Genomic DNA, 24,364 nt, shown 5'->3' with positions numbered 1-24,364 from the left:
TTTATTTTCAGTTGTTATATAACCGGAAGTGCTCAGGCTCCAAAAATATTTTAACTCGGTAGACAATATGTCGAAAAAAACATTATCCTAATTTTCAGATTTCAAATACGTCCAGTTCCCCAGAAACATCTGATAGGCCCTCTCGTACTTGATGCACCCTGTTTACTAAAACCATAAAAAGAGGTTTATGATAAAAACATTCACTTACAACTTTTGCAAAGAACTGGATGTCCTGAAGCTTTCGCTCAAATTATTGAAGTTGCTCCAGATTTTCGAGGATTTCTAACTCGAATCTCGATTCTGTAATATTTTGATCTGTTTCTGGCACATTTTGTGCCGTCTCACACAAATGCACAATATTTTGCAATCGTCTCAAAATATCCTTCATAATACCTGAAAACAATAATGGCTGATGAAAAAATGAATATTATAGACATTAACACACATACCTTCAGTAGTATTGAGGCGATTCATAATTTCATTTTCACTAGTCATAATGGACGGCATATCTCTGGGGTTCAAGTTTTCTGAAACAAATTGATGCAGCGTCTAATCAAGTTAAGTTTTTAATACATTTTTATACAAATTTTCAAATACTTGGATATTTTAAATTCAACACCCTGCGTTTTATATATATATATATATAAGTTCGAATGAATCGACACGCAGGCTTTTAATTCTCTCTCAAACTGATAAGATTTTTCTATACCTATTCGACTTTTATCCTATTTATCCTCACCTTTATTTGACGTTTTTGGAGACTGTGTACAGGGACTTAAAATGATGAAAATGAAGAACAAGTCACAAGATGTGCATGAGCATATAATATGTTAGAACAAAAACTATAAATTTCTGAAATATGAGTTATTTATTCTGCGAAAAATATTGTAAAACTTATTTCTAACCACCCAGTAACTTCATAAATAATTATTTCACATGAAATTCAAAGAAGCTCAATTTATGGCAGGGATATGGTTGTTCAAACACTCACTTTGACTACTACTAAATCCTTTTCTCAGAGTGAGCCGGGGCTGGGATATTTCTGTAATTAAAATATATATATATATATATATATATATATATATATATATATATATATATATATATATATATATATATATATATATATATATATATATATATATATATATATATATATATATATATATATATATATATATATATATATATATATATATATATATATATATATATATATATATATATATATATATATATATATATATATATATATATATATATATATATATATATATATATATATATATATATATATATATATATATATATATATATATATATATATATATATATATATAACACAATACTAAATAACTCCAATCGTATAATTCTCCAATAAGGTTAATGGGTTCTTGGATCAAAACAGGCTGTATTATGTAAAACTACATTTATTCTCGGTCGACGTTTCGGTCCACGTCTGAACCTTCTTCAGGACTAGAATAGCTGAGTTCGAAAATTTTAGTTCTTTTCAGCATCTATTGAGAACGAACAAAAAGATAACTGTCATAATGCACAAGGACTACATGAAATCTGACCAGTTTTTTAACTTGAGAGGATACTCAATTAGTCAACTATTATAAAACACAGGAAGATTAAGGATTGCAATTAACAATGTGGCATGTACAATAGTTCATGAATGAACTATTGTACATGCCACATTGTTAATTGCAATCCTTAATCTTCCTGTGTTTTATAATAGTTGACTAATTGAGTATCCTCTCAAGTTAAAAAACTGGTCAGATTTCATGTAGTCCTTGTGCATTATGACAGTTATCTTTTTGTTCGTTCTCAATAGATGCTGAAAAGAACTAAAATTTTCGAACTCAGCTATTCTAGTCCTGAAGAAGGTCCAGACGTGGACCGAAACGTCGACCGAGAATAAATGTAGTTTTACATAATACAGCCTGTTTTGATCCAAGAACCCATTAACCTTATTGGAGAAGTATATATATATATATATATATATATATATATATATATATATATATATATATATATATATATATATATATATATATATATATATATATATATATATATATATATATATATTATATATATATTTAATGTCATCAAACATAAATATTGTAATTTTCATTACACTACCGGCTTATATTTATTTATTTACTATTTTTCCTAAACCTAATATTAACAACATACATATTTACAGATGAAAGATCATTTTAATAAAACAAATGAATCAGAGGATAGCACACAAAGCTATTATTAAATGGTGAAATTATACCTTTGAAGAAGATATTATTAACAGAAATCTTTATTTCCTTCTCTGATGGACGCACTTTAAATATGGAAAAAGTACTTGAATCTGTAGGATATTCAAAAAAAGGACCCAGATTTTGATATTCTGTACCAGTTAAAAACTTCTCATTATTCATTTCGTATATTTTTGTCACTCTCATTATACCATTTTGATGGTAAATACATCTATCTGAAAGTTTCGTAGACATTGTGAAACCTTTAAACCTTAGTCTAGGATAAACTGTTTTGTTGCCTTCATTTGTAGGTTTTCCTTCAAAATATACGTTCTTCAAATTCTTAACTTCTCCTAAAATACAGTCTGCTTCAGCGATACGATGGATAACTTGTTGAAGAGGTTCATTGGATTTTCGCAAACTGCGTTTTAACTGATACAAATAATTCTCAAATGGAAAACAATGTCTTCCAATGAACCGAAACGTTTGGCATCGTCTGCTATGTGTATGAGACTATGCACATTGAAAATACAAAAATTGTTTCTATATATTTCAGTTCCATTACGAACAAATAAACGCAACAAATCATTTGCATATGAATTGTATTTTTTGTTCAAAGATGAATTCAATAAAATCATAATGCCAAATTTAAGTAGGTAGCAAAAAATTACAATATACTTTTTTTGGTAACAAATCGTGCAAGACAACTGGACGTATGTAGAGCAAAAACTGGCGATACTCTTTCGCTTTCCAGTATTCGAGTTCGCTAATTGAACGTGGTTTTCTATTAAAGTCAACAGGCCAACACTTATTACTTATATCACTTATTCTTCCATTCAGTAAAACACTTTTATCTTTAGTTAAACGGTATAATCTGCTACCATCTCTCCATTCTAAAATAAGCTTTTTCATGACTCCTAAGCGAACTGAATGCATATAGTCACCAGGAAAAGAAGTGACCAATCCCAAATTCAGTACACTAGATAATGGGGTCACATCTTTATGATGCTCTCTGAACTGATGACTGAAAAAGTTTTCATCTGTTCGTAAAGTCGCTCCACTATCCACGAAAGTCATTCTTCTGTCTACATAAACACCTCTAACAGAACACTTATCACAACCACTGTAGTGATTGTGTCCAACAGTACATTTAATAAAAGCCCTTGCTGGTGTGTCGCAGCAAAATGCTAGTACTTCAACACTGACAACAACCTCCTGTTTAATAACTATGCCTTTTATTAAACAAGTGTTCAACTCTTCAACAAATTCTTTAAAATATTCCTGAACAGGTGGTTTACCAGGGCCATAGTAAATGGCCACACAGAATAATGCATTCGAAGGCAAGCTGTGAATGCGGCATAAAATTGGCCAAAAAGTTTTTTTCGAACTTTTGTGAATCGGAAGGCCATCTATATTAAAAATAATATGCATTCAGTGAATCCATATATCTCAAACTGTTTTTTTAGGCCAGACTGAATACCAAAATGATGAAACAAACAATCACCCATAGTCTTGATATTAGATTCTCTGGATGTTTTCAGAATAGTTCTGGCATCTTTTGGCAAATTTGAGATATCAGGACCTGTGCCTAACCACTCTAAAAGTTGCGATAAGGCATTATGTGTAATATTATTATCTAACGCCCAACTAGCTAGAAACTGTCTGGGATTTTTTTTTTGGCCTGAAGGGATACTATTATTTACAGATTCATTATTCGAATTAGACGAACTATTTTCAGAATCGAAATCAGATTCACTTTCCACTTCTAAGTCTTTTTCGTGAATACAACTGTTTATTGAGGCACAATTATTGTCATTACTATCACTATCAGAATAATTATCAGTTGTTAATGAATTATTATGATTGGTAAAATTAGTTAAAACACCATGAGAAGTTGAAGGTAATGGGCTATCATTGTCAGTCTGGTTAGTTAATAATACTTCAGCTTCTACTTCACACAATTTCATAACATTTTCAACATTTCTTTTCACTATTCGGTTCAATTGCCGTTTGCTTTTTTTTTATTTGAAATCCATATTTTCCTGTCTTCTGAAAAGTTCTAATCATTGATGATGGTGGACGAAAGGGATGAGTTGTACTTTCTGTAGATAAAACCCCAGCAAACACTGAAATCCAGTCACTGTACAAAAACTGTACTTCGTTGCTTCAATTGACTGCAGTGACGGTAATGCAATAACTGCACCAAAAAGGGCCGTATATGTCCCGGTGGACTGTGCAGTTACTGTACAGTACAAAATGCATTCGACATACAGCCACAGCTGCACTTCAAAAACAGCGATGATATTGCAATCACTGTACAGCAAGCTGTACTTTAAATGCAGTATTCACTTTGCAAAAAACTGCTCAGTAAACTGCACTTCAAATGCAGTGGTCACTGTGCAAAAACTGTACAGCAAGCTACACTTCAAGTGCAGCAGTTAAGTGCAAAAACTGTAGAGCTAGCTGTATTTTATATGCAGTTTGGTCACTGTGCAAAAGCGGTACAGCAAGCTGTATTTTATATACAATAGACACTGTGCTGAAACTGTACAGCAAGCTGCACTTTAAATGTAGCAGTCACTGTGTAAAAACTATATCGAAACTTGCAATTACGAAACATTATTCTATGTAGATAAGTTTCCTAGTTATAAACAGAAAATATATTCTGCATATCGGAAATTTTTAATTTCACTTGATATTTTGGCGGTATGTACAGGAGCGAGTTCCCGCTATTTGAGAAATGGCCTGCTCTTGGTGTAATAGTAGGTTAAAGAACCCTAGGAGTTACCTACGACAATCGCCGGAGCAGCGAAGTTCGTGCCTGCTATAAACGCCGGTTACGTAGAGGATATAGAGTAGTGCGTCGCCGGTGGCGCCATCGTTTGGCGTATGCTGCACCGCAATAGACGTGTATGCTACCCTGTGATCGCAACCGTCAAGAGCAGTGATGCCATCATTTGGCTAATTCTGGTACCACCATGGTGGGATGAAGTATTGTTCTACCATGGGTATAATCCATATTTTGGTAATGAAAGGAGTCTTCAATTATTGAATTGAATCTGTTTATGAGATGTCTCTTCATAATTGAATTTTTAACTTCTTGAAGAAGGTATATGTTTGAGTTTTAGGAATTCCTATGAATTATTATTTTAAATTCTATTATTTACTCTATATCAAATACTCCATTTTTGAAATGAAGAATTGCAAATACAGAAACTGTGCAGTCACTGTATATCAAATACTGCGTTTTGAAAATGCAGAATTATCAATACAGAAACTGTGCAGTTACTGTACATCAAAAACTGCCTTTTGAAAATGCAGAATTATCAACACAGAAACTTTGCAGTTACTGTACATCAAAAACTGCGTTTTGAAAATGCAGAATTATCAATACAGAAGCTGTGCAGTTACTTTACATCAAGAACTGCGTTTTGAAAATGCACAATTATCAATACAGAAACTGAGCAGTTACTGTACATCAAAAACTGCGATTTGAAAATGCAGAATTATCAATACAGAAACTGTGCAGTCACTGTACATCAAAAACTGCGTTTTGAAAATGCAGAATTATCAATACAGAAACTGTACATCATAAACTGCGTTTTGAAAATGCGGAATTATCAATACAGAAACTATGCAGTCACTGTACATCAAAAACTGCATTTTGAAAATGCAGAATTATCAATACAGAAACTATGCAGTCACTGTACATCAAAAACTGCATTTTGAAAATGCAGAATTATCAATACAGAAACTGTGCAGTTACTGTATATCAAAAACTGCAATTTGGGAATGCAGAATTATCAATACAGAAACTGTGCAGTTTCAGTACAGCAATCTCTGTGCCGCATTCTGGTAGCACTTGTAGTGCAGTATTTGTACAGTTGCTGTATATTGTGTTTGTTGGGTATTCCACTAGTTATGAAGAAGTCAAGTAGATCAGGTATTTTATTTGGATCACTAGGCCAGTATGTTGGACTTCCGGTAGACAGAAATGTGTAATTCTTTCCGTGAAGCAGATTGGCCAGTTCCCTACCCTTCGCTGTACTGAAACTGCACAGTTTCTGTATTGATAATTCTGCATTTTCAAAACGCAGTTTTTGATATACAGTGACTGCACAGTTTCTGTATTGATAATTATGCATTTTCAAAACGCAGTTTTTGATGTACAGTGACTGCACAGTTTCTGTATTGATAATTATGCATTTTCAAATCGCAGTTTTTGATGTACAGAGACTGCACAGTTTCTGTATTGATAATTATGCATTTTCAAAACGCAGTTTTTGATGTACAGAGACTGCACAGTTTCTGTATTGATAATTGTGCATTTTCAAAACGCAGTTTTTGATGTACAGTGACTGCACAGTTTCTGTATTGATAATTCTGCATTTTCAAAACGCAGTTTTTGATGTACAGTGACTGCACAGTTTCTGTATTGATAATTCTGCATTTTCAAAACGCAGTTTTTGATGTACAGTGACTGCACAGTTTCTGTATTGATAATTCTGCATTTTCAAAACGCAGTTTTTGATGTACAGTGACTGCACAGTTTCTGTATTGATAATTATGCATTTTCAAAACGCAGTTTTTGATGTACAGAGACTGCACAGTTTCTGTATTGATAATTATGCATTTTCAAAACGCAGTTTATGATGTACAGTGACTGCACAGTTTCTGTATTGATAATTCTGCATTTTCAAAACGCAGTTTTTGATGTATAGTAACTACACAGTTTCTGTATTGATAATTCTGCATTTTCAAAACGCAGTTTTTGATGTATAGTAACTACACAGTTTCTGTATTGATAATTCTGCATTTTCAAAATGCAGTTTTTGATGTACAGTGACTGCACAGTTTCTGTATTGATAATTCTGCATTTTCGAAACGCAGTGTTTGATGTACAGTAACTGCACAGTTTCTGTATTGATAATTCTGCATTTTCAAAACGCAGTTTTTGATGTACAGTGACTGCACAGTTTCTGTATTGATAATTCTGCATTTTCAAAACGCAGTTTTTGATGTACAGTGACTGCACAGTTTCTGTATTGATAATTCTGCATTTTCAAACGCAGGTTTTGATGTACAGTGACTGCACAGTTTCTGTATTGATAAGTCTGCATTTTCAAAACGCAGTTCTTGATGTACAGTGACTGCACAGTTTCTGTATTGATAATTCTGCATTTTCAAAACGCAGTTTTTGATGAACAGTGACTGCACAGTTTCTGTATTGATAATTCTGCATTTCCAAAACGCAGTTTTTGATGAACAGTGACTGTACAGTTTCAGTATTGATAATTATGCATTTTCAAAACGCAGTTTATGATGTACAGTGACTGCACAGTTTCTGTATTGATAATTCTGCATTTTCAAAACGCAGTTTTTGATGTACAGTGACTGCACAGTTTCTGTATTGATAATTCTGCATTTTCAAAGAGCAGTTTTTGATGTACAGTAACTGCACAGTTTCTGTGTTGATAATTCTGCATTTTCAAAACGCAGTTTTTGATGAACAGTGACTGCACAGTTTCTGTATTGATAATTCTGCATTTTCAAAACCCAGTTTTTGATGTACAGTGACTACACAGTTTCTGTATTGATAATTCTGCAATTTCAAAACGCAGTTTTTGATGTACAGTGACTGCACAGTTTCTGTATTGATAATTCTGCATTTTCAAAACGCAGTTTTTGATGTACAGTGACTGCACAGTTTCTGTATTGATAATTCTGCATTTTCAAAACGCAGTTTTTGATGTACAGTGACTGCACAGTTTCTGTATTGATAATTCTGCATTTTCAAAACGCAGTTTTTGATGTACAGTGACTGCACAGTTTCTGTATCGATAATTCTGCATTTTCAAAACGCAGTTTTTGATGTACAGTGACTGCACAGTTTCTGTGTTGATAATTCTGCATTTTCAAAACGCAGTTTTTGATGTACAGTGACTGCCCAGTTTCTGTATTGATAATTCTGCATTTTCAAAACGCAGTTTTTGATGTACAGTGACTGCCCAGTTTCTGTATTGATAATTCTGCATTTTCAAAACGCAGTTTTTGATGTACAGTGACTGCACAGTTCCTGTATTGATAATTCTGCATTTTCAAAACGCAGTTTTTGATATACAGTGACTGCACAGTTTCTGTATTGATAATTCTGCATTTTCAAAACGTAGTTCTTGATGAACAGTAATTGCACAGTTTCTGTATTGATAATTCTGCATTTTCAAAACGCAATTTTTGATGTACAGTGACTGCACAGTTTCTGTATTAGGAATTCTTCATTTTCAAAACGCAGTTTTTGATGTACAGTGACTGCACAGTTTCTGTATTGATAATTCTGCATTTTCAAATCGCAGTTTTTGATGTACAGTAACTGCTCAGTTTCTGTATTGATAATTGTGCATTTTCAAAACGCAGTTCTTGATGTACAGTAACTGCACAGCTTCTGTATTGTTAATTCTGCATTTTCAAAACGCAGTTTTTGATGTACAGAGACATTTCATAAACAGATTTAATCCAATAATTGAAGACTCCTTTCATTACCAAAATATGGATTATACCCATGGTAGAAGAATACTTCATCTCATCATGGTGGTACCAGAATTAGCCAAATGATGGCATCACTGCTCTTGACGGTTGCGATCACAGGGTAGCATACACGTCTATTGCGGTGCAGCATACGCCAAACGATGGCGCCACCGGCGACGCACTACTCTATATCCTCTACGTAACCGGCGTTTATAGGAGGCACGAACATTAGTTCATTTACCTCCACCCCCAAGAGCAGGCCATTTCTCGAATAGCCTGCACTTACCGCCAAAATATCAAGTGAAATGAAAAATTTCCGATTTGTAAAATTGATTTTCTGTTTATAACTAGGAAACTTCTCTAATAGAATATTGTTTAATAATTGCAAGTTTCGATATAGTTTTTACACAGTGACTGCAACATTTAAAGTGCAGTATGAGCACAGTGTTTAATGTATATAAAATACAGCTTGCTGTACAGTTTTTGCACAGTGAACAATCTGCATATAAAATACAGCTAGCTGTACAGTTTTTGCACTTAACTGCTGCATTGGAAGTGTAGCTTGCTGTGTAGTGTTTGCACAGTGACCAGTGCATTTAGAGTACAACTTGCTGTACAGTTTTAGCACGTAACTGCCGCATTTGAAGTGCAGCTATCTGTGCAGTGATTGCAAACATCGATGTTCCTGAAGTGCAGCTGTGTCTGTATGTCGAATGCAGTTTGTACTGTACAGTAACTGCAGAGTCCACCGTGGCATATACGGTCCTTTTTGGTGCAGTTATTGCATTACCGTCACTGCAGTCAATTGAAGCAACGAACAAGTTTTTGTACAGTGACTGTATTTCAGTGTTTGCTGGGGTAGTTGTTAGTCGTGAGCCCCATAGAGTGTTTTTACTAATAAAATCTCCTCCAACAAAGAACTTAGAGCCTAATGAGTTAAAAAAATTTCTATAGTGATCAATTTTTAAATTATGTTTTGGAGGGCAGTATACTGCTGAAATTGTTAAGCTGAATGAGGACATCATAAATTTTATTGAGGTAACTTGAAGATGGTTTTCTTTGTATTCTGGCATTTGATAGTGACTAATTGTGTCTTTGATGAGAATTGCAGTTCCAGCGTGTGCTTTGTTGTCTGGATGTTTGGTGCTGTAGGTGATGTAATTTGGTATACTGAAGTAGGATCTTTCAGTGAAGTGGATTTCGCTTATGAGAAAGATGTCTATCAAATTATGATGCAGAAAGGTTTCGACTTCATTCTTGTGTTGCAAGAGTCCGTTGGCATTCCATTGAGCTATTCTGATTAGTTTAGCGAGTTTTAGTAATCAGCGTTGAAAGCATGTTTAAAATCATGCTGTTTTGTTGCATAAGTTGTTGGAACATACTTTTAAATTCCGCCAAGGAGTTCAAGGTGGGTGAACTGCTTTCTTCATTTTGTGTTTTTATATAATTGTTGTTCTTACGTAAGGCTTCAGCATAGTTCAATTTTTGGGTCTGTTGTTCTGGTAATTCTTGTCCTATGTTTTGACTATAGTTGCTTGTTGTTGTATGTTCAGCCGATTATTAGCGTTGTTGGTTTTTTTAATATTGCATGGTAGAATTCACAGCCACGATAGTTAGCGGGATGAGGCCCTTAGCACAAACATTTTGCTGGGGTATCGCTACTTTTTTGGCAAGTCTCTGTATTGTGTTCCCCACCACATTTTACACATGCGTATGGCCTATTACAATAGGTTTTGGTGTGCCCATATTGCTGACATCTCGTACATTGAGCCAGTCCTCTTTGTTTTTTTGGAGGTTCTATTGTTACAACCCTGTTCTGTATACCTCGTATCTTGTAGATCTCTTTGTTGTTTTCTGCTGGTTCTAGGTCGACAAAAAATAGATTAAGTGGCTCTTTTGTTAATCGGCTTCTTCCATTATGTACATTTCTCACTTTGTGTCCCTACTTATTGAGCTCGTTTTTTATTTCTTCTACATTTGTTGAGTGGTGTAGATTTTTGATCACTATTCTGAATGCTCTCTCTTCTTTAGGTTGATACGTGTGATGAACAATGTTGCTACTTCTCATGTGATGTATCAGTTTGCGGTAGTCTTCTGGAGTTTACAATTTATTTTTACTGTGTTATCAGCTAAAGTTTTAGTAGTGAATTGCTCCATTCCTATGACCTGGTTCAAATTGGTTACCATTTCTTTGTACTTGGTCACTCCATATACAAAAATTGGAGGAGGTTAAAGGATTCGTCATTAGGAAAATTAATTCAAGATCATACTAAGTGAAAATAGAAAACACTGGTTTAATCATTAGGAGAAATAGATATGATCTGAAACCTTTCATTGTTAAAAGTTATAAATACAGATCTGATATAGAAGATGATGAAAATGATGTTGTTAATTCTAATTTTAGTTCGAACAATGAAAATGTAGACATTTCACGTAGAACTATATATGTAACAAGGTATGGCAGGAAAGTAAGAAAACCTATTTAAGAAAACCTATTTAAGAAAACCTATTTAAGAAAACCTGTTTCAATTATTTGATAGAATTTTATTTTAGTCAAGGAGGGAGATGTAATATTTTTTTTTATTATAATAGTTGTTACAAGCAATCAGAAAAAAAAAACATTCTATAAGCTCATTTGATGGCTTCAGAGCTGAACGCTCCTAAGTGTCAAGATGAGGTCCTGTCCAGTGACAATTCCTCTTCAAGTCTCCTTCAAATCTGCTGGCCATTTTCTTTCAAGTCGCCGATCGTTCTGCAATTGAGTCAGTGGTTGTAGCAAAGTGTTTGTGTGGCTCACAAGCTTTGTGTGATGTGTGGTGCTGTTTTCTGTTATGACGCTCTTTACATACGGTATCTTCAGGTCTTCGTGTAGGGTTTGATTTGTAACGTACCACGGGGCATTGGTTATCATTCTGAGGATTTTAGATTGGCTTCTTTGGATGATAGATTTGTTCGAATTGCTGGTACATCCCCAGATCTCGATTCCGTAGGTCCAGATAGGCTTTATTATAGTTTTATAGATGAGAATTTTATTTTCCAGTGATAGTTTTGACCTCCTACCAATGAGCCAGTGTAATTTCTTAATTTTCAGGTCTATTTGTTTTCTTTTTTTGACTACATGCTCCTTCCAGGTAAGTTTTTTATCCATGTGTAATCCGAGGTATTTCACTATAGGGGATTTTGGTATCTGGACGTTGTTAATTCTTACTGGTGGACACTGGCCTTTTCTCAGTGTGAAATTGACTTGTACAGATTTGGTCTCGTTGATCCTTATTCTCCATTTATGCAGCCATTCTTGTATCTGGTCTAGGTGAGTCTGTAGCAAGTGAGAAGCTTCTACCGGGTCTTCATTGCTCGCTAGTATGGCTGCGTCGTCCGCGAATGTACCCATTACTGTGTTTGGGTTGGTTGGTAGGTCTGCAGTGTACAATAAGTACAGAATGGGGCCAAGAACACTGCCTTGTAGATGTAATATATATTAGAATATAGATAGTGTACATGTGTGTGTTAAACCTATCATCTCTTTTTCACCCTATTTCTCATAATTTTCTTTTTCATATTTTTTACCCTTTTATTTTTCGCTTCTTCTTGTGCTTCGATGAAATGCCTATGTTTTTCAAGCCTTTCTTTTGTTTGTTGTTTTTGTTTCTCCTGCTTATGCTGATAAGCAGTCTCGATCATTCCTATCATAGACTTGACCTAAAGTGCAAAGAATAAGTCAATTAATTTTCTCCTCTCAAAAGTCTCAAGCCAATCAGCACACGGGGGTCGTTCGACAATCGTGAGAGATGCGTCTTTTCTTTTCTACACCGGGACGTTATGTTACTGCCTGTGTAAATTGGTGGGGATTCACTCACGAGGTGTTGAGTGTGAGAATCGTAGGCGAGGCGAGGCGATTTTAGGCTTGCCCAACCGAAATGGAAACATTTTTCCACGATTTTTGGGAAATCGGGAAAATCCTCGATTTTACACATTTCAAGTTGAAACCTTATTGACGGTGTAAATTGCATATTAATAGTGAGTTATTGCAACTTGAAAATACTGCATGCGGTGCGTTATCCTAAGCGCTAAATATTACGTTTTTGGTCTTAATGTTCGTTCCGATCCGACAGATATTGCTGTGTGGAAATTGAAATCAAAAAGGGTTCTTAGGTGAAATCACGGGATTTACTGTATTAGCGGAGAACTTCGGTATAAGTTCGTAGATTATTAGAGACTTACGTTTCCTGTTAAGAGTAATTATTTCCAATAATAATGGAATTCAAATGTATTTTCTCATTTACTACATACATATTTTATGTTTCTGATTCAGGTGAATTATTTGTGAAGGAATTGTATGCAAGTTTTGAACCTATATTATGATTTTGAAAATATGTGTTGGAACTTTATATCTACAGGAGGACATTTATTGATTATTTATTATTATTATTAATTCGTGTACATGTACAACCATCAATGGATAATGAAATATTTCACTCTCATTTAGATTATTCTGTTTATCTCATTCCGAATGAAAAAAAAAACTTGAATGGTGTTCTTCTTGAACTTTAATAAATATTTCTTTCCAAAGAAGGAAACTAAAAAAGTAACGTAAATTTCATAGAAATGACCTGAAATATATTATGAGTATAACTGCATAAAAATCAGAATTTACAATTGATGTCTTCATGTATAGTAGGACTGAATATTGTGTATTTTCGTTGAAATTAACACTTCATTTAAAAATTCTACAGATGACTCTACTGCTCGGTGAGTAGGTACCAGCTATTGGAATGTCCAATTTGAAGAATCAAGCTCGGTGGAAAATTCTTTCCGAATAACGTCGTTATTCGGTCAGTCTTGGGAAGACAATGACGATCTGTCATATTGGTTTTTGGAATAACTTATACTTACAAACAATCTAAACTCAAATCATTTTCCAGATCAACAGGGTTTGCTGAGGGTTTTCTGAACTTTTGACATAGAATAAATTGGGGAGATATTCATATTGTAGCTTTGACAATAGATATTACACATTTCACTTGATATTTCTTAAAATCTGAATAATGCACTGAAGATATCCACTTAAACGTTCTGCTCTGATAGCTAACATAATCCATTTTTATACTAATAATTCGGAGTACTAAGAGTTCTATAGAATCTTCAATCTTCTCCTAAATTTCCACAAGTAAACTTTCAAACATTAAACTGTAATAATAATCAACAATGACGACACTATTTATTTATTTTCATACTTGCATTTTGAGATGGTGATATCAAAGAGCAACAACTTTTTGGATATATTGCTTATGTACGATGGTAAGCGATCAAATTACGAATTTTCCCGATATGGAATAGCGCAACGTTTAGCGTACAGCGTAATTTTCCGTAAATTACGCGCTAACGCTATTACCGCAGAATTATACATGGTTAGAACTATTAAGAGGGGGACTACTGGGATATCGAAAACCGTTAAGAATACAGGTTGACTTGAATAACAAAAAAGTTGCGTTATTCAAGGATGAGTGTGTTGGTGTAAACAGTTCCAAAATATCTCTGATAGTTCCTGAGATACCTCGAAAAAACTGAAAATCAAGATTATCTTTTTTTCTTCATAACTCATTCGTTTTGGAACATAACTACACGAAATTCGGTTTGTAGTCATAATCCTATATAGCGATTATACTGGTGTACTACTTTTTTGTAATTCAAGCCACTCTGAATTTCTGACGGTTTTCGATATTCCTATAGTCCGCCTCTAAATAGTTCTAACCCTGTATATGAATCGAATGTTATGGATTTCGACATGGGTAATGGGTAATGGGCATAGACGTGATAATTATGGACAGGCCATGAGGCAGAGAGAACGCGAGTAGTACGTAAGAAAGAGATGGACATATGGTAGAAAATGTCAAAATTATATACTGTGTTCTCAAGCGATATTTCATTCTCCACACAAGCAATTTAGCAGAAAACTAGGTTTTTAGAATCGACTGCTACCTACCAATAAAGCGAAAAAGATTTATTTTTGGAAATAATAGACCAACACGAGAAAGGACCAGGAGCGGTAAAACATCACTGCCAGGAGTGCCAGAGAAGAGCAGAGAACCTGACAAAGCTAAACCACCTGATGGAGTACCTATCAAAATAATTGAAAAAAAAATAATGGTGAATGCTTAATCATATAAATATTTCCCCAGAAGGAAATTTCATATTATTTGTCAATGTAACACTCAAAATTATTGCGCTTTTCCCCATACCTAACAAGATTTCGCTAAATGAAGTGTGCATAAGTTATGAATTCATAAGTATGAATGCTTTGAAATATTCTCTTCAACGATTAATTTTTCTGTGTAGCCAGAACAGAAGTCCTTTAAATTTCCCAAATCAGGAGTACCTAATTTCAGTGAATATAAAATCAGACCTTGGCGAATGAGATAATATTGTTATTTTACTCTTTTTCACATCAATAAAAATTGAAAAAGTTCATTTTTAATCAGTATTTTTTTTTTAATACGGAAACTATTACGTATTTCATCAGCACTAAAAAATTTCATGCACGAGTAAAATATAATCGATTCGATAAACTTTTCGCAGTTAATTTCAGTACAAAAATTCCTACAAATTAATAGAAAATCAATTAATATACCGACAGTCACCCAAAAATGAAACATGGAGGATCGGCGGACTTGTAGAATTCCTGAGTTTACTCGATAACTTGGTTGAAGCGGCAACGTTGATTTATATTCCACCAGATCATGGAGGTAGGAAAAGAGTGGAGGGGGCATAAGGTTTGAGAAGTGTCACATAAACGAAACAAAGATTGCCCATACCATATGGCCGACTTCGAACTATTTAAATTTTGGATTTTTAGTTGTTTTTGCTTCATATTACATCTTTAGATGTGTTTTGTTGTTCATTTTATAGCGGAAAGACATACAGTTTGGTAAAAAACGGTTTCTGGATCGGTATATATTCTAATGTATCCAAAGTTAATCTTAAAAAAGCCGAAGTTACATTACACAATTAAATTCCTAACTTTCTACTACTGTTGTGTGTTGAATAATTAGTTGTATGTATATACCAGTACCTCGAATATCCAAAATAATTTGGATTTCTTTGGGATTGGGAATCGAACTTGTCAATTTATTGATGATGATATCACAGCCCTCTGTTTAAGAGGGCTGTGATGATATGAAGAAAGAAGTGGTACAACTATAGGAACAGTTTTTCCAATCTTAATTGGTGCTTTTTTAAAATAATTTCATTTCATTACGTTAGAGACAGACAAATTTCTTTCCACACCTAAAAAATAAACTAAGCAGCAAATGAAGTGGGACACCTAAAAATTTGGCTAAGTTCGACCAGCTGTAACTTCGCTGATTTTGAATTTTTAGCCAGAGGTGATAAGCCTTACCCTTTTTCTGGGCGTCACTGACACAGGGTATTTTTTCTTCATTACTTATTTGTTGTACAGGGTGTGAATGTGGGGCAACAAAAAATTTTCCTTTTTTTGGCGAAGAATTTGGAAATAGAGTGGGGAATTACAGACCTGCGGTTGATTATTAGGTCAATACCTTGGGACGTTTTTGCCATTTTTTCGATATATTGCGTTGCTATGGAAATATCACCATTTCATGAAAGTCTGTTTTTTTTCTTAAAATTTCAGCAATAACTTTCACGTTTCTCCACCGATGTTGAATTTTTCGCTAGCGGTGTGAAGCACGATCCTTCGTCTACACGTAACTGACACAGGCTTTTTATTCCTCCAACACTTCTCGTTGTACGGGGTGTGAATATAAAAAAGGGAAAATATTTTTGTTTCCACGTGAAGAATATTCAGATATGGGATTTTTTTCGGAGTTTTTTTTTATTTTGGGTAGATTGTTAGGTCAATACCTCGGGACGTTTTTGCCATTTTTTCGATATATTGCGTTGCTATGGAAATATCACCATCTAATTGAATTCCGTTTTTATCTTGAAAATAGCCTTTTTGATCGAACAATTAGCACATACGACCTCAAGGACAACCTTGTAAGGAAAATATAAAACACCAGTGACGTGCAGAAAGGGATATATGAATTGTAGTAAAAATGTTTTTGATTCGAAAATTTTTTTCTACATTTCTTTTGTGCGTGAGAATAATATGCGATTCTTCAATAATCAATATACTTCTACAGCGCAGTGTGAAGTATGAGATTTCTGAAAAAATAACTTCATTCAACATGCTGCAAATCTCGAATTTTAATCTTTAGTTAGCGACTATCTGTTGATAGGTTTCTAACAGGACAATCATATGAAGCGCCCCTTATCCCACATCACATAAATTTTAGTACCAGGTGGTTTCGCCTTGAGAATTCAACCGAAGAACCAAAATCTAATCTTCTTTGTAACATTATTATCTCGAAGTCGAAATTGATACCTTTCTATAGGTAATGACACTATCATGAGGCACTTCTAGGTATGTACAACTTCTTACGCGCTTCTGAATCGGTAAATATAGAATTCATTTCACCTTACAGATATACCACCTTTTGAATTGTAACAAACTCAATTTTTTCACTAGAGTGCATTTCGAACGCCACTGGATTCAATGGAACCATAATGAGTACAATTGCAGCATCTCATCCGCTGTAACGCCCGAAAAATGTGTTGAACAAAATTTTCACACAAAATCGAGGTTTCATTCCAAGTACAAGTCATATATCCCCTTAAGCACGTCACTGCATCACACATACTTCCATAACAAGTTATCATTTGGGGCATTTAAGACTGCATATGAGTATCGTTTCATCAGAAAAGAGTATTTTCATGAGAAAAACATAATTTAATGTGATGGTGATATTTCCATAGCGAAAACGTCCCGCGGTATTGACCTAACAATCTACCCAAAATAAAAAAAACTCCGAAAAAAAACCCATATCTTGATATTCTTTGCGTGCTAACAAAAAAATTTTCCCTCTTTTTATATTCACACCTCGTACAACGAGAAGAGTTTGAAAAAAAAAGCCTGTATCAGTTAGGTGTAGACGAAAGATAGTACTTCACACCGCTAGAGAAAAATCCCAACATCGGTAGAGAAGCGTGAAAGCTATAGCTGAAATTTTAAGAAAAAAAAAAGACTTTCATGAAATGGTGAAAAATGGGAAAAACGTCCCGAGGTATTGACTTAATAATACACCCAACATCAAAAAAGACCCTGTAATTGCCCCCATTATTTCCAAATTCTTCGCCAAAAAAAAGAAATTTTTTGTTGCCTCACAGTCACACTCTGTCCAACAAGTGAGTAATGAAGAAAAAATACCCTGTGCCAGTGACCCCCAGAAAAAGGATAGAGCTTTCCACCTATGGCTAAAAATTCAAAATCAGCGTAGTAATAGCGAAGTTATAGCTGGTCAAACTTAGGGAAATTTTTAGGTGTCCCACTTCATGTGTTGGGAATTCAGCCCACCAATTCATTTAACAAGCTATATTCCATGTATTTCGACACTTTTGATCGGTACTTTCATTATTTCCCGCATTATTTCCAAATTGAACGGTCATTAAAACTGAACCAAAAAAACTTCGAATTGAAGAAATTCAAATAAACCAAATTCCCGCCACAATTTACCCATACCAATATGGCGGAAACTATGTGACACTTTTGTTACAAGGGAAATATAGAATATGCTCCTTCTCCTTCCTTCACCTCCATGTACCAGCGCGACGTTTTCTACCAAGGACTGATGTCATTCACTCCCCCGTCTCTCGTGGGTATTCCTCGATGCGGTGAACAGGAAAACCACGTGAAGGCCTGTCCATTAGGTCTATGGTGATGGGTCATGGATATAACCATTATTGCCCTCATCGGCAAAATAACAATAAGAGAACAATAAGAAGGGACAGTTCGATTCTTCATCTAACAGCAGGTAGTGGAAATTTCTTCATTGCAGAGTCGGTGCGATATATGTAGATTACTCAAATTCTTATGATCCATCACTATTTAGGTATTTTGCACTCTACGTTGCGTTAGAATTTTAAGAGATGAGTATTTATCGACAAGATGCAGAATATGTTCGGCAAGTTTTGATGGACATTGGGACAATTGTGTTTTCCGTAAATTTTTGCTTTTTGATCAAAACCATAGACAGACCGTCTGTTCCGATATTCCTGAACAGTACTGTCAGTAATAATTCAGAGACGATTCCTATTGGCCCAGTCGTTCGGAGTTCTATTGTTATTCGATTGCTGGCCAGTAAAACCAGCAATATCGGAACAGGCCCAAAGCCAATATAATCGAAATGACTCGAATTACGATTATCTACCGTTCTATCTAGGCCTTGAGTGACGAATGTGACAATTCCTGAACGACCGTGTCCGGTCAAAGAGGTGGTCTAACGATTGGACGACGAGCGCTTTAACGAACGACGTATCTCTCATGCGTAGCATTGCCGACGACCCATGTACGGATTGCCTCAACTTAAGGAAACATGTGTGCTATTAATGCAATAAAATTCACATACCTTCTGTTCGTGAGGTTCCAAAACAACAGCAACTCTCGAAGTACCCTTCTTATTTTCAGACATTTTAATTCCATGTTTTGGTTTATCTCCATAAGGCAGCGAAGGTTGGAGTTTCCTGGGAATAACAAGAGGTGCAAATGGTTTTTCTTCCCTGACGATTGGCTGTGAAATACAAAGATCATATAAAATAAAAAATTCCACGAAGATGGGTATTTTATGAATTATAAGTTTGAAACCGTTCAAGTATAACTACCTCATATAAGTGATCTATGTTAACTTGAGATTTAATACTTCTTTCTCGTTTTATTTCGCCTGTTGTTCTTGCACCTTTCCATGTGTTCTGCTGATCAATTGGTAGTAGAAGATTTGTTACTGGATTATAAAATTGTGGAACGTCGACTTTATACCAAGTCCTGCAGAATACAATATCTGAAATGAAATTAACCATTTGAAATATTCCATTTCAGTCAAAACTCTGTTGAATTCTCACCACTCATTTTTATTTGATCTTCGAAAGTTGCTCTGAAAACTCCCTCAGGTTTACCAACAGGTTTTTTTATTTGACCTCTGATGCCAGACACAGTTCTTTATTTAGCCCCTTCGAATTTTGCAACTTCCAAAGAACTATTGAACATATCTGGAAAAACAAAATAACAATAAAAATATCGGTTGAAATTTATTCTGGGAGGATTCTGCATTTCTTGAAACTTTTTAGGGTTTTCACTCCCAATCTCTGAAACAAAATCAATTAAAAAATGAAATAAACGATTTGCTCCTGCGTAAATTCTTGCACTAATTTGTCAGGAGCAAATCAACTAGAAAAAATTGTTGCCTAACAATGAACTGAAAATAAAGAACATTGAAATTATAATTTTATGTTGTAACGTTTCGGAGTCTATATCAGACTCCTTCATCAGACAAAAATCAATTTTCGAAAATCTTCTGAATTGTATCTTTTGTTTGACATTAATTGTCAATACATAGAAACAGAGACTGCATAGAAACATTGGAATAACTCTAAAATTTTAATGACGGAGCCAGACCATTATAAACGAAAGATTAAAGAGTCTATTTTATCGGATCAAGATAATAATTTGGCAAATTGTTCGGTAGGAATAGATCATATTTGGATCAATTTACTGAGGGAAGAACTGTCATCCGATAATTTCAAAATTAAATGAATCAACTTTTCTATGCAGTCTATGTATTGACAATTAATGTCAAATAAAAGATAGAATTCAGAAGATTTTCGAAAGTTGATTTTCGTCTGATGAAGGAGTCTGATATAGACTCCGAAACGTTACAACATAAAATTATAATTTCAACATTATCTATTTTCAGTTCATTGTTAGGCAACAATTTTTTCTAGTTGATTTGCTCCTGACAAATTAGTGCAAGAATTTACGCAGGAGCAAATCGTTTATTTCATTCTTTAATTGATTTTGTTTCAGAGATTGGGAGTGAAAACCCTAAAAAGTTTCAAGAAACAATAAGAAAGTCAGGATTGAAAGTCATAATTAAATTACCTTTTATGAAAGCAGTCTTTTTGTAAATTTTCATAGGATAACCTATTAGTTTAAGTTTCTTTATTATCTCTGTAGATTTGTCCAATTCCTGGACGATCCCGGTGGCAGCTATTCTGAATCCCTGATTCTTCAAAATCTGAAAATGCGGTAGTACTAGATCAAAAACTTACAAGCATAAAGAAAAATTCAGTAGAAATGTCATCTCCAGTTTGATATTTTGGAGGTGCCCTGTTGGAACTTGGAGAAGTACTGTGTTCTCCATTTCCATGTTCTTACATGCAAAAGTATTTGAAAAATTAAAACTTACCTCTGTATTCGATTCCACACTTTGTAATGCAAGAAAACCAGTTTTTTGTGGAGTCATTGGTCCCCAAAAGTGGGCATTGCAGTGTGTATGCTCTGGAGTGTTTTTCAAGTATCGAAATTTCAAATCATCTTCCATTTTTGAAAACAATGGTACAGTTTGGAAACGTCTCCACCCAAGAGAGAAAATGAGTGGATCAGCAGTTTTCAAAGTTTTGCTGTACCATCTATGTTTTTTCATTTTTACATTCACATATCCTACTTTATCCTCGGTCATGTTGAGAGATCTAATAATAATTGGATTTTTTGGGTTGAAGTTCAATATGAATTCTGCAGGTATTTCTTGAAACTCCATCCTTACATACATTCCAGGTCGAAAACCCTCAATTTCAATTCTTATTTCATCTGGCATATTTTCAAAACAAGTTTCATTGAGTTTCGCCTGTTTTTCAGCTGTTAATTTCAGTTCATCATAATATGAGTTTTTTTCCCCGGTGTTGTATTCCTCATCAAATCTTTCTTTTAGTTTTCTCTTTTTTTCTACCAAAACTCTGTAATCATCGTCATTTTCATCTCCATTCATTTTCCGTTTTGTAGTCTCCCCAGTTTTGAAATCTTCAAACTCACTTAGATCTTCCGACTCTACATCACTGTCTGAGGCATCATCGAACTTAATTAATTCGTAAGCACTGTCTTTCCATTCACCAGTGACGAATAAATTTATAATGGACCATTTATTTTCATCAGTAGTTCAGTCTCTCCCAGTTTCATTCCAAGGTTCTGCCAAAGATGATTCGAAAGCATTTAAATTTTCTCTACGGATTGTTGCATGTTTCTTGCAAGAGATATCTTTAAGCAGACCACCCAGTACATTATCGTTTTCTTTAGGATTTACGTCTTGTCTTATTTTTTCATCTGCCTTCACCTTGATAAGCCCTAAAAATATATAAAATGAAATATACAAACAAATCAGTTGAGTTGATTATTCCTGGTTAATATAGTGCTTAGACTTATCATGAACTTACTATCAAATTCACCCTCTTCTTCCATATCTTTTGATTTTATTTTTTCACTTGAAGAGAATAATTTCATTACTGAATTATCTATTTTGGTGTTGATTGTTTTCTTTATTTCAATGAGATTTGTAACCATATTATCAACTTCATCATCATTGCGTCTTTCTTTATGGCTATGGGAACCACCAATCTCTATATAAACTGCATCTTTATCATAAACTATTCCTCCCATACCAGAAAAAGGAGCATATACCATTTTTTCTTCATCATTTAGACCTCTTTTTTTGAGTTCTTCTGGAAGGGGACAAGGGTCTGGTAGGAAAGACAAGTCATGTATCTTCATATCGCCTAAACCTAAATTCATGAAGAAAGCAGATACCATATGATTATGTTGTACTGTTATGTTCTACATACTATACAAAATTATAATCACTCATAAAAAAATCTTACCAGCTATATGAACAGATGATCCTTTTCTTAAGGGAACTCCTCGAAGGTATCCATATAAAGAAATAGTTCTATCACATTTTGAGTTGGAACTGATAAGTTCCTGACTTGTCAAGTCTTCAAGTCTATCCACCAATAAGTAGCTATGCGTACTTCTCCAACTCAGGGGTCGGAATTTCATAACAGATATAAAACGACCTAAGTTTTTCACTTCATTTTTCAGATAATCTTCACGAATTATTCCTGATAGGTAGAATAACTTTGCACCTGGATAAACTTCAGTCCAAAATCTATGTTTGATAGTTTTTTTGGTAGTTTTTAATCTTTTACTATCCTTAATCATGTCTAAATGATTCAGAACACCGATTATTCTTGGCATTCCATGAACCTGACATATATTCAAAAATTCAAATACCTCTATTTCAAGTCCAAAGTTAGCATCACATAATAATAGCACTAAATCGGTTACTTTAGCCAAATCAATCATACAATTTATATCATTGTTGCACTCCATAAGGGTAATTCGTCTTTTTTTACCTATTACAATTGATATAGGACCCTGAATATTTGTCATAGGAGCTTTTGTCCATAGTTTGATGAGATTTTTTATCAAAGTAGTTTTGCCAACCTTAGGAGGACCAACAACAGTAATCATTATAGGTGGAGGTTCAATAGGAGTCCTGTCCACTAAGGGAATATGTTGTTTTTTAGTATCCAAATCTTGTTTGCGTCTGAATCGTCTCTCAGCTTTAACAGCTGAATTGAATCCAAATGCTTTCGGATTGCGTTGATTATCTGTTAATGTTTGAACAATTACATTTTTGTCTTTAGCTTTCTTTTTTTCAGCTTTTCTTCCTGCAAAAAAAGTACATTAATCTCGACATAAATAGAGGATCTCAAATTCATAGTTATACCAAATTAGGTTATCGATATAAAAAAAATACCTGAACGTCTATCTCTATGCGCCTTTTTTTTGTCAGAAGTATCATTATTCTCCATAGTTAATAAAATTGATTTATTTTCAAATATTCGATGTATTCTTAGAAAAACAACACGCTTATTGTTCGAACGCACGGATAGTCAAACACGTGGTGTGTACGAGGAACGATATTACGCCACACGCAACACAGATACAAGAGAGAGACTGCCGAACACAGATTACAGAGCTGCCGAATAGGCACAGAACAGACCCACCAACTTGACCAGGGGCTTGACACTTCCTTACCCCCACCCCAAATGCGGTTTTTAGTTATGCAATCAATCGCTATGTGGCACTGCATACTAAAATATATATCATATTCTCCACATTCAAAGATTATAGAGTAGAAAGATAGGAAACGAAGCGACTAGAGTAATGTGAGCGCCATCTGTGTTTCAAATGTGTTTTTAAGGCCCTAAGACTGGTTAAAATATCAATTCGAGGGACATATGAAATTTTGCGAGATGTCAGAGTCATATGGCCATTTTGATCGAACAGGTTTTGAATGTTTTGATTCTCGTATCCATAGACAACCTCGAATCGCCTTTTGTTTTTCAAGCCGGTTCTAGTTGCTGATTATTGAAATTTTTTTCTAATTTCTTGGCGAAAACCTCAGAATTTTGTTCGAAAATTGTATGGTGAAGAACTGTGGATCAGATAAAACGAATTTTACTAAGGAAAATGGTAATGTAAGTATTAAAACTGGTAACATGTGACTCGGTCATTCATTGATTTTTGTTTTCAGTGCTACGAAGTGGATAAAATTTTCAGGGCGTAAAGGCCTGCAAACACTACTGACTGCACCATGTGCAATGAACATTTTACTGCAAGT

The 24,364-nt window shown here is 34.3% G+C and overlaps 1 protein-coding gene and 1 long non-coding RNA gene across 3 annotated transcripts; both read right to left on the bottom strand.

Moving 5' to 3' along the window:
• Nucleotides 1–223: 223 nt before the first annotated feature.
• Nucleotides 224–1,040, bottom strand: LOC123321311. Of its 2 annotated transcripts, none has more exons than XR_006538846.1 (3): nucleotides 992–1,040; nucleotides 450–511; nucleotides 224–393 (listed from the first exon to the last, which is right to left on the bottom strand). It is a non-coding gene; the product is annotated as an uncharacterized LOC123321311 (long non-coding RNA). The 2 variants fall into 2 exon arrangements; XR_006538845.1 differs by lacking the exon at nucleotides 992–1,040 and adding an exon at nucleotides 740–934 and having other exon boundaries at nucleotides 450–527.
• A 10,304-nt stretch (nucleotides 1,041–11,344) lies between these two features.
• LOC123321290 (ribosome biogenesis protein BMS1 homolog) lies at nucleotides 11,345–23,690 on the bottom strand. Its single transcript, XM_044908758.1, is given in 9 exon segments — nucleotides 11,345–12,479; nucleotides 19,262–19,423; nucleotides 19,515–19,690; nucleotides 19,752–19,898; nucleotides 20,788–20,923; nucleotides 21,095–22,026; nucleotides 22,116–22,460; nucleotides 22,557–23,408; nucleotides 23,498–23,690. Coding segments are annotated over 9 exon segments (2,988 nt in total). The 5' UTR covers nucleotides 23,553–23,690; the 3' UTR covers nucleotides 11,345–12,296.
• Between the last annotated feature and the right edge of the window lie 674 nt (nucleotides 23,691–24,364).

This window comes from Coccinella septempunctata, chromosome X, assembly GCF_907165205.1.
Source record: "Coccinella septempunctata chromosome X, icCocSept1.1, whole genome shotgun sequence".
Classification (NCBI taxonomy): Eukaryota; Metazoa; Arthropoda; class Insecta; order Coleoptera; family Coccinellidae; genus Coccinella; species Coccinella septempunctata.
Note: the sequence above shows the minus strand (reverse complement) of the source record. Positions and strands in the feature narration are given on the sequence as shown.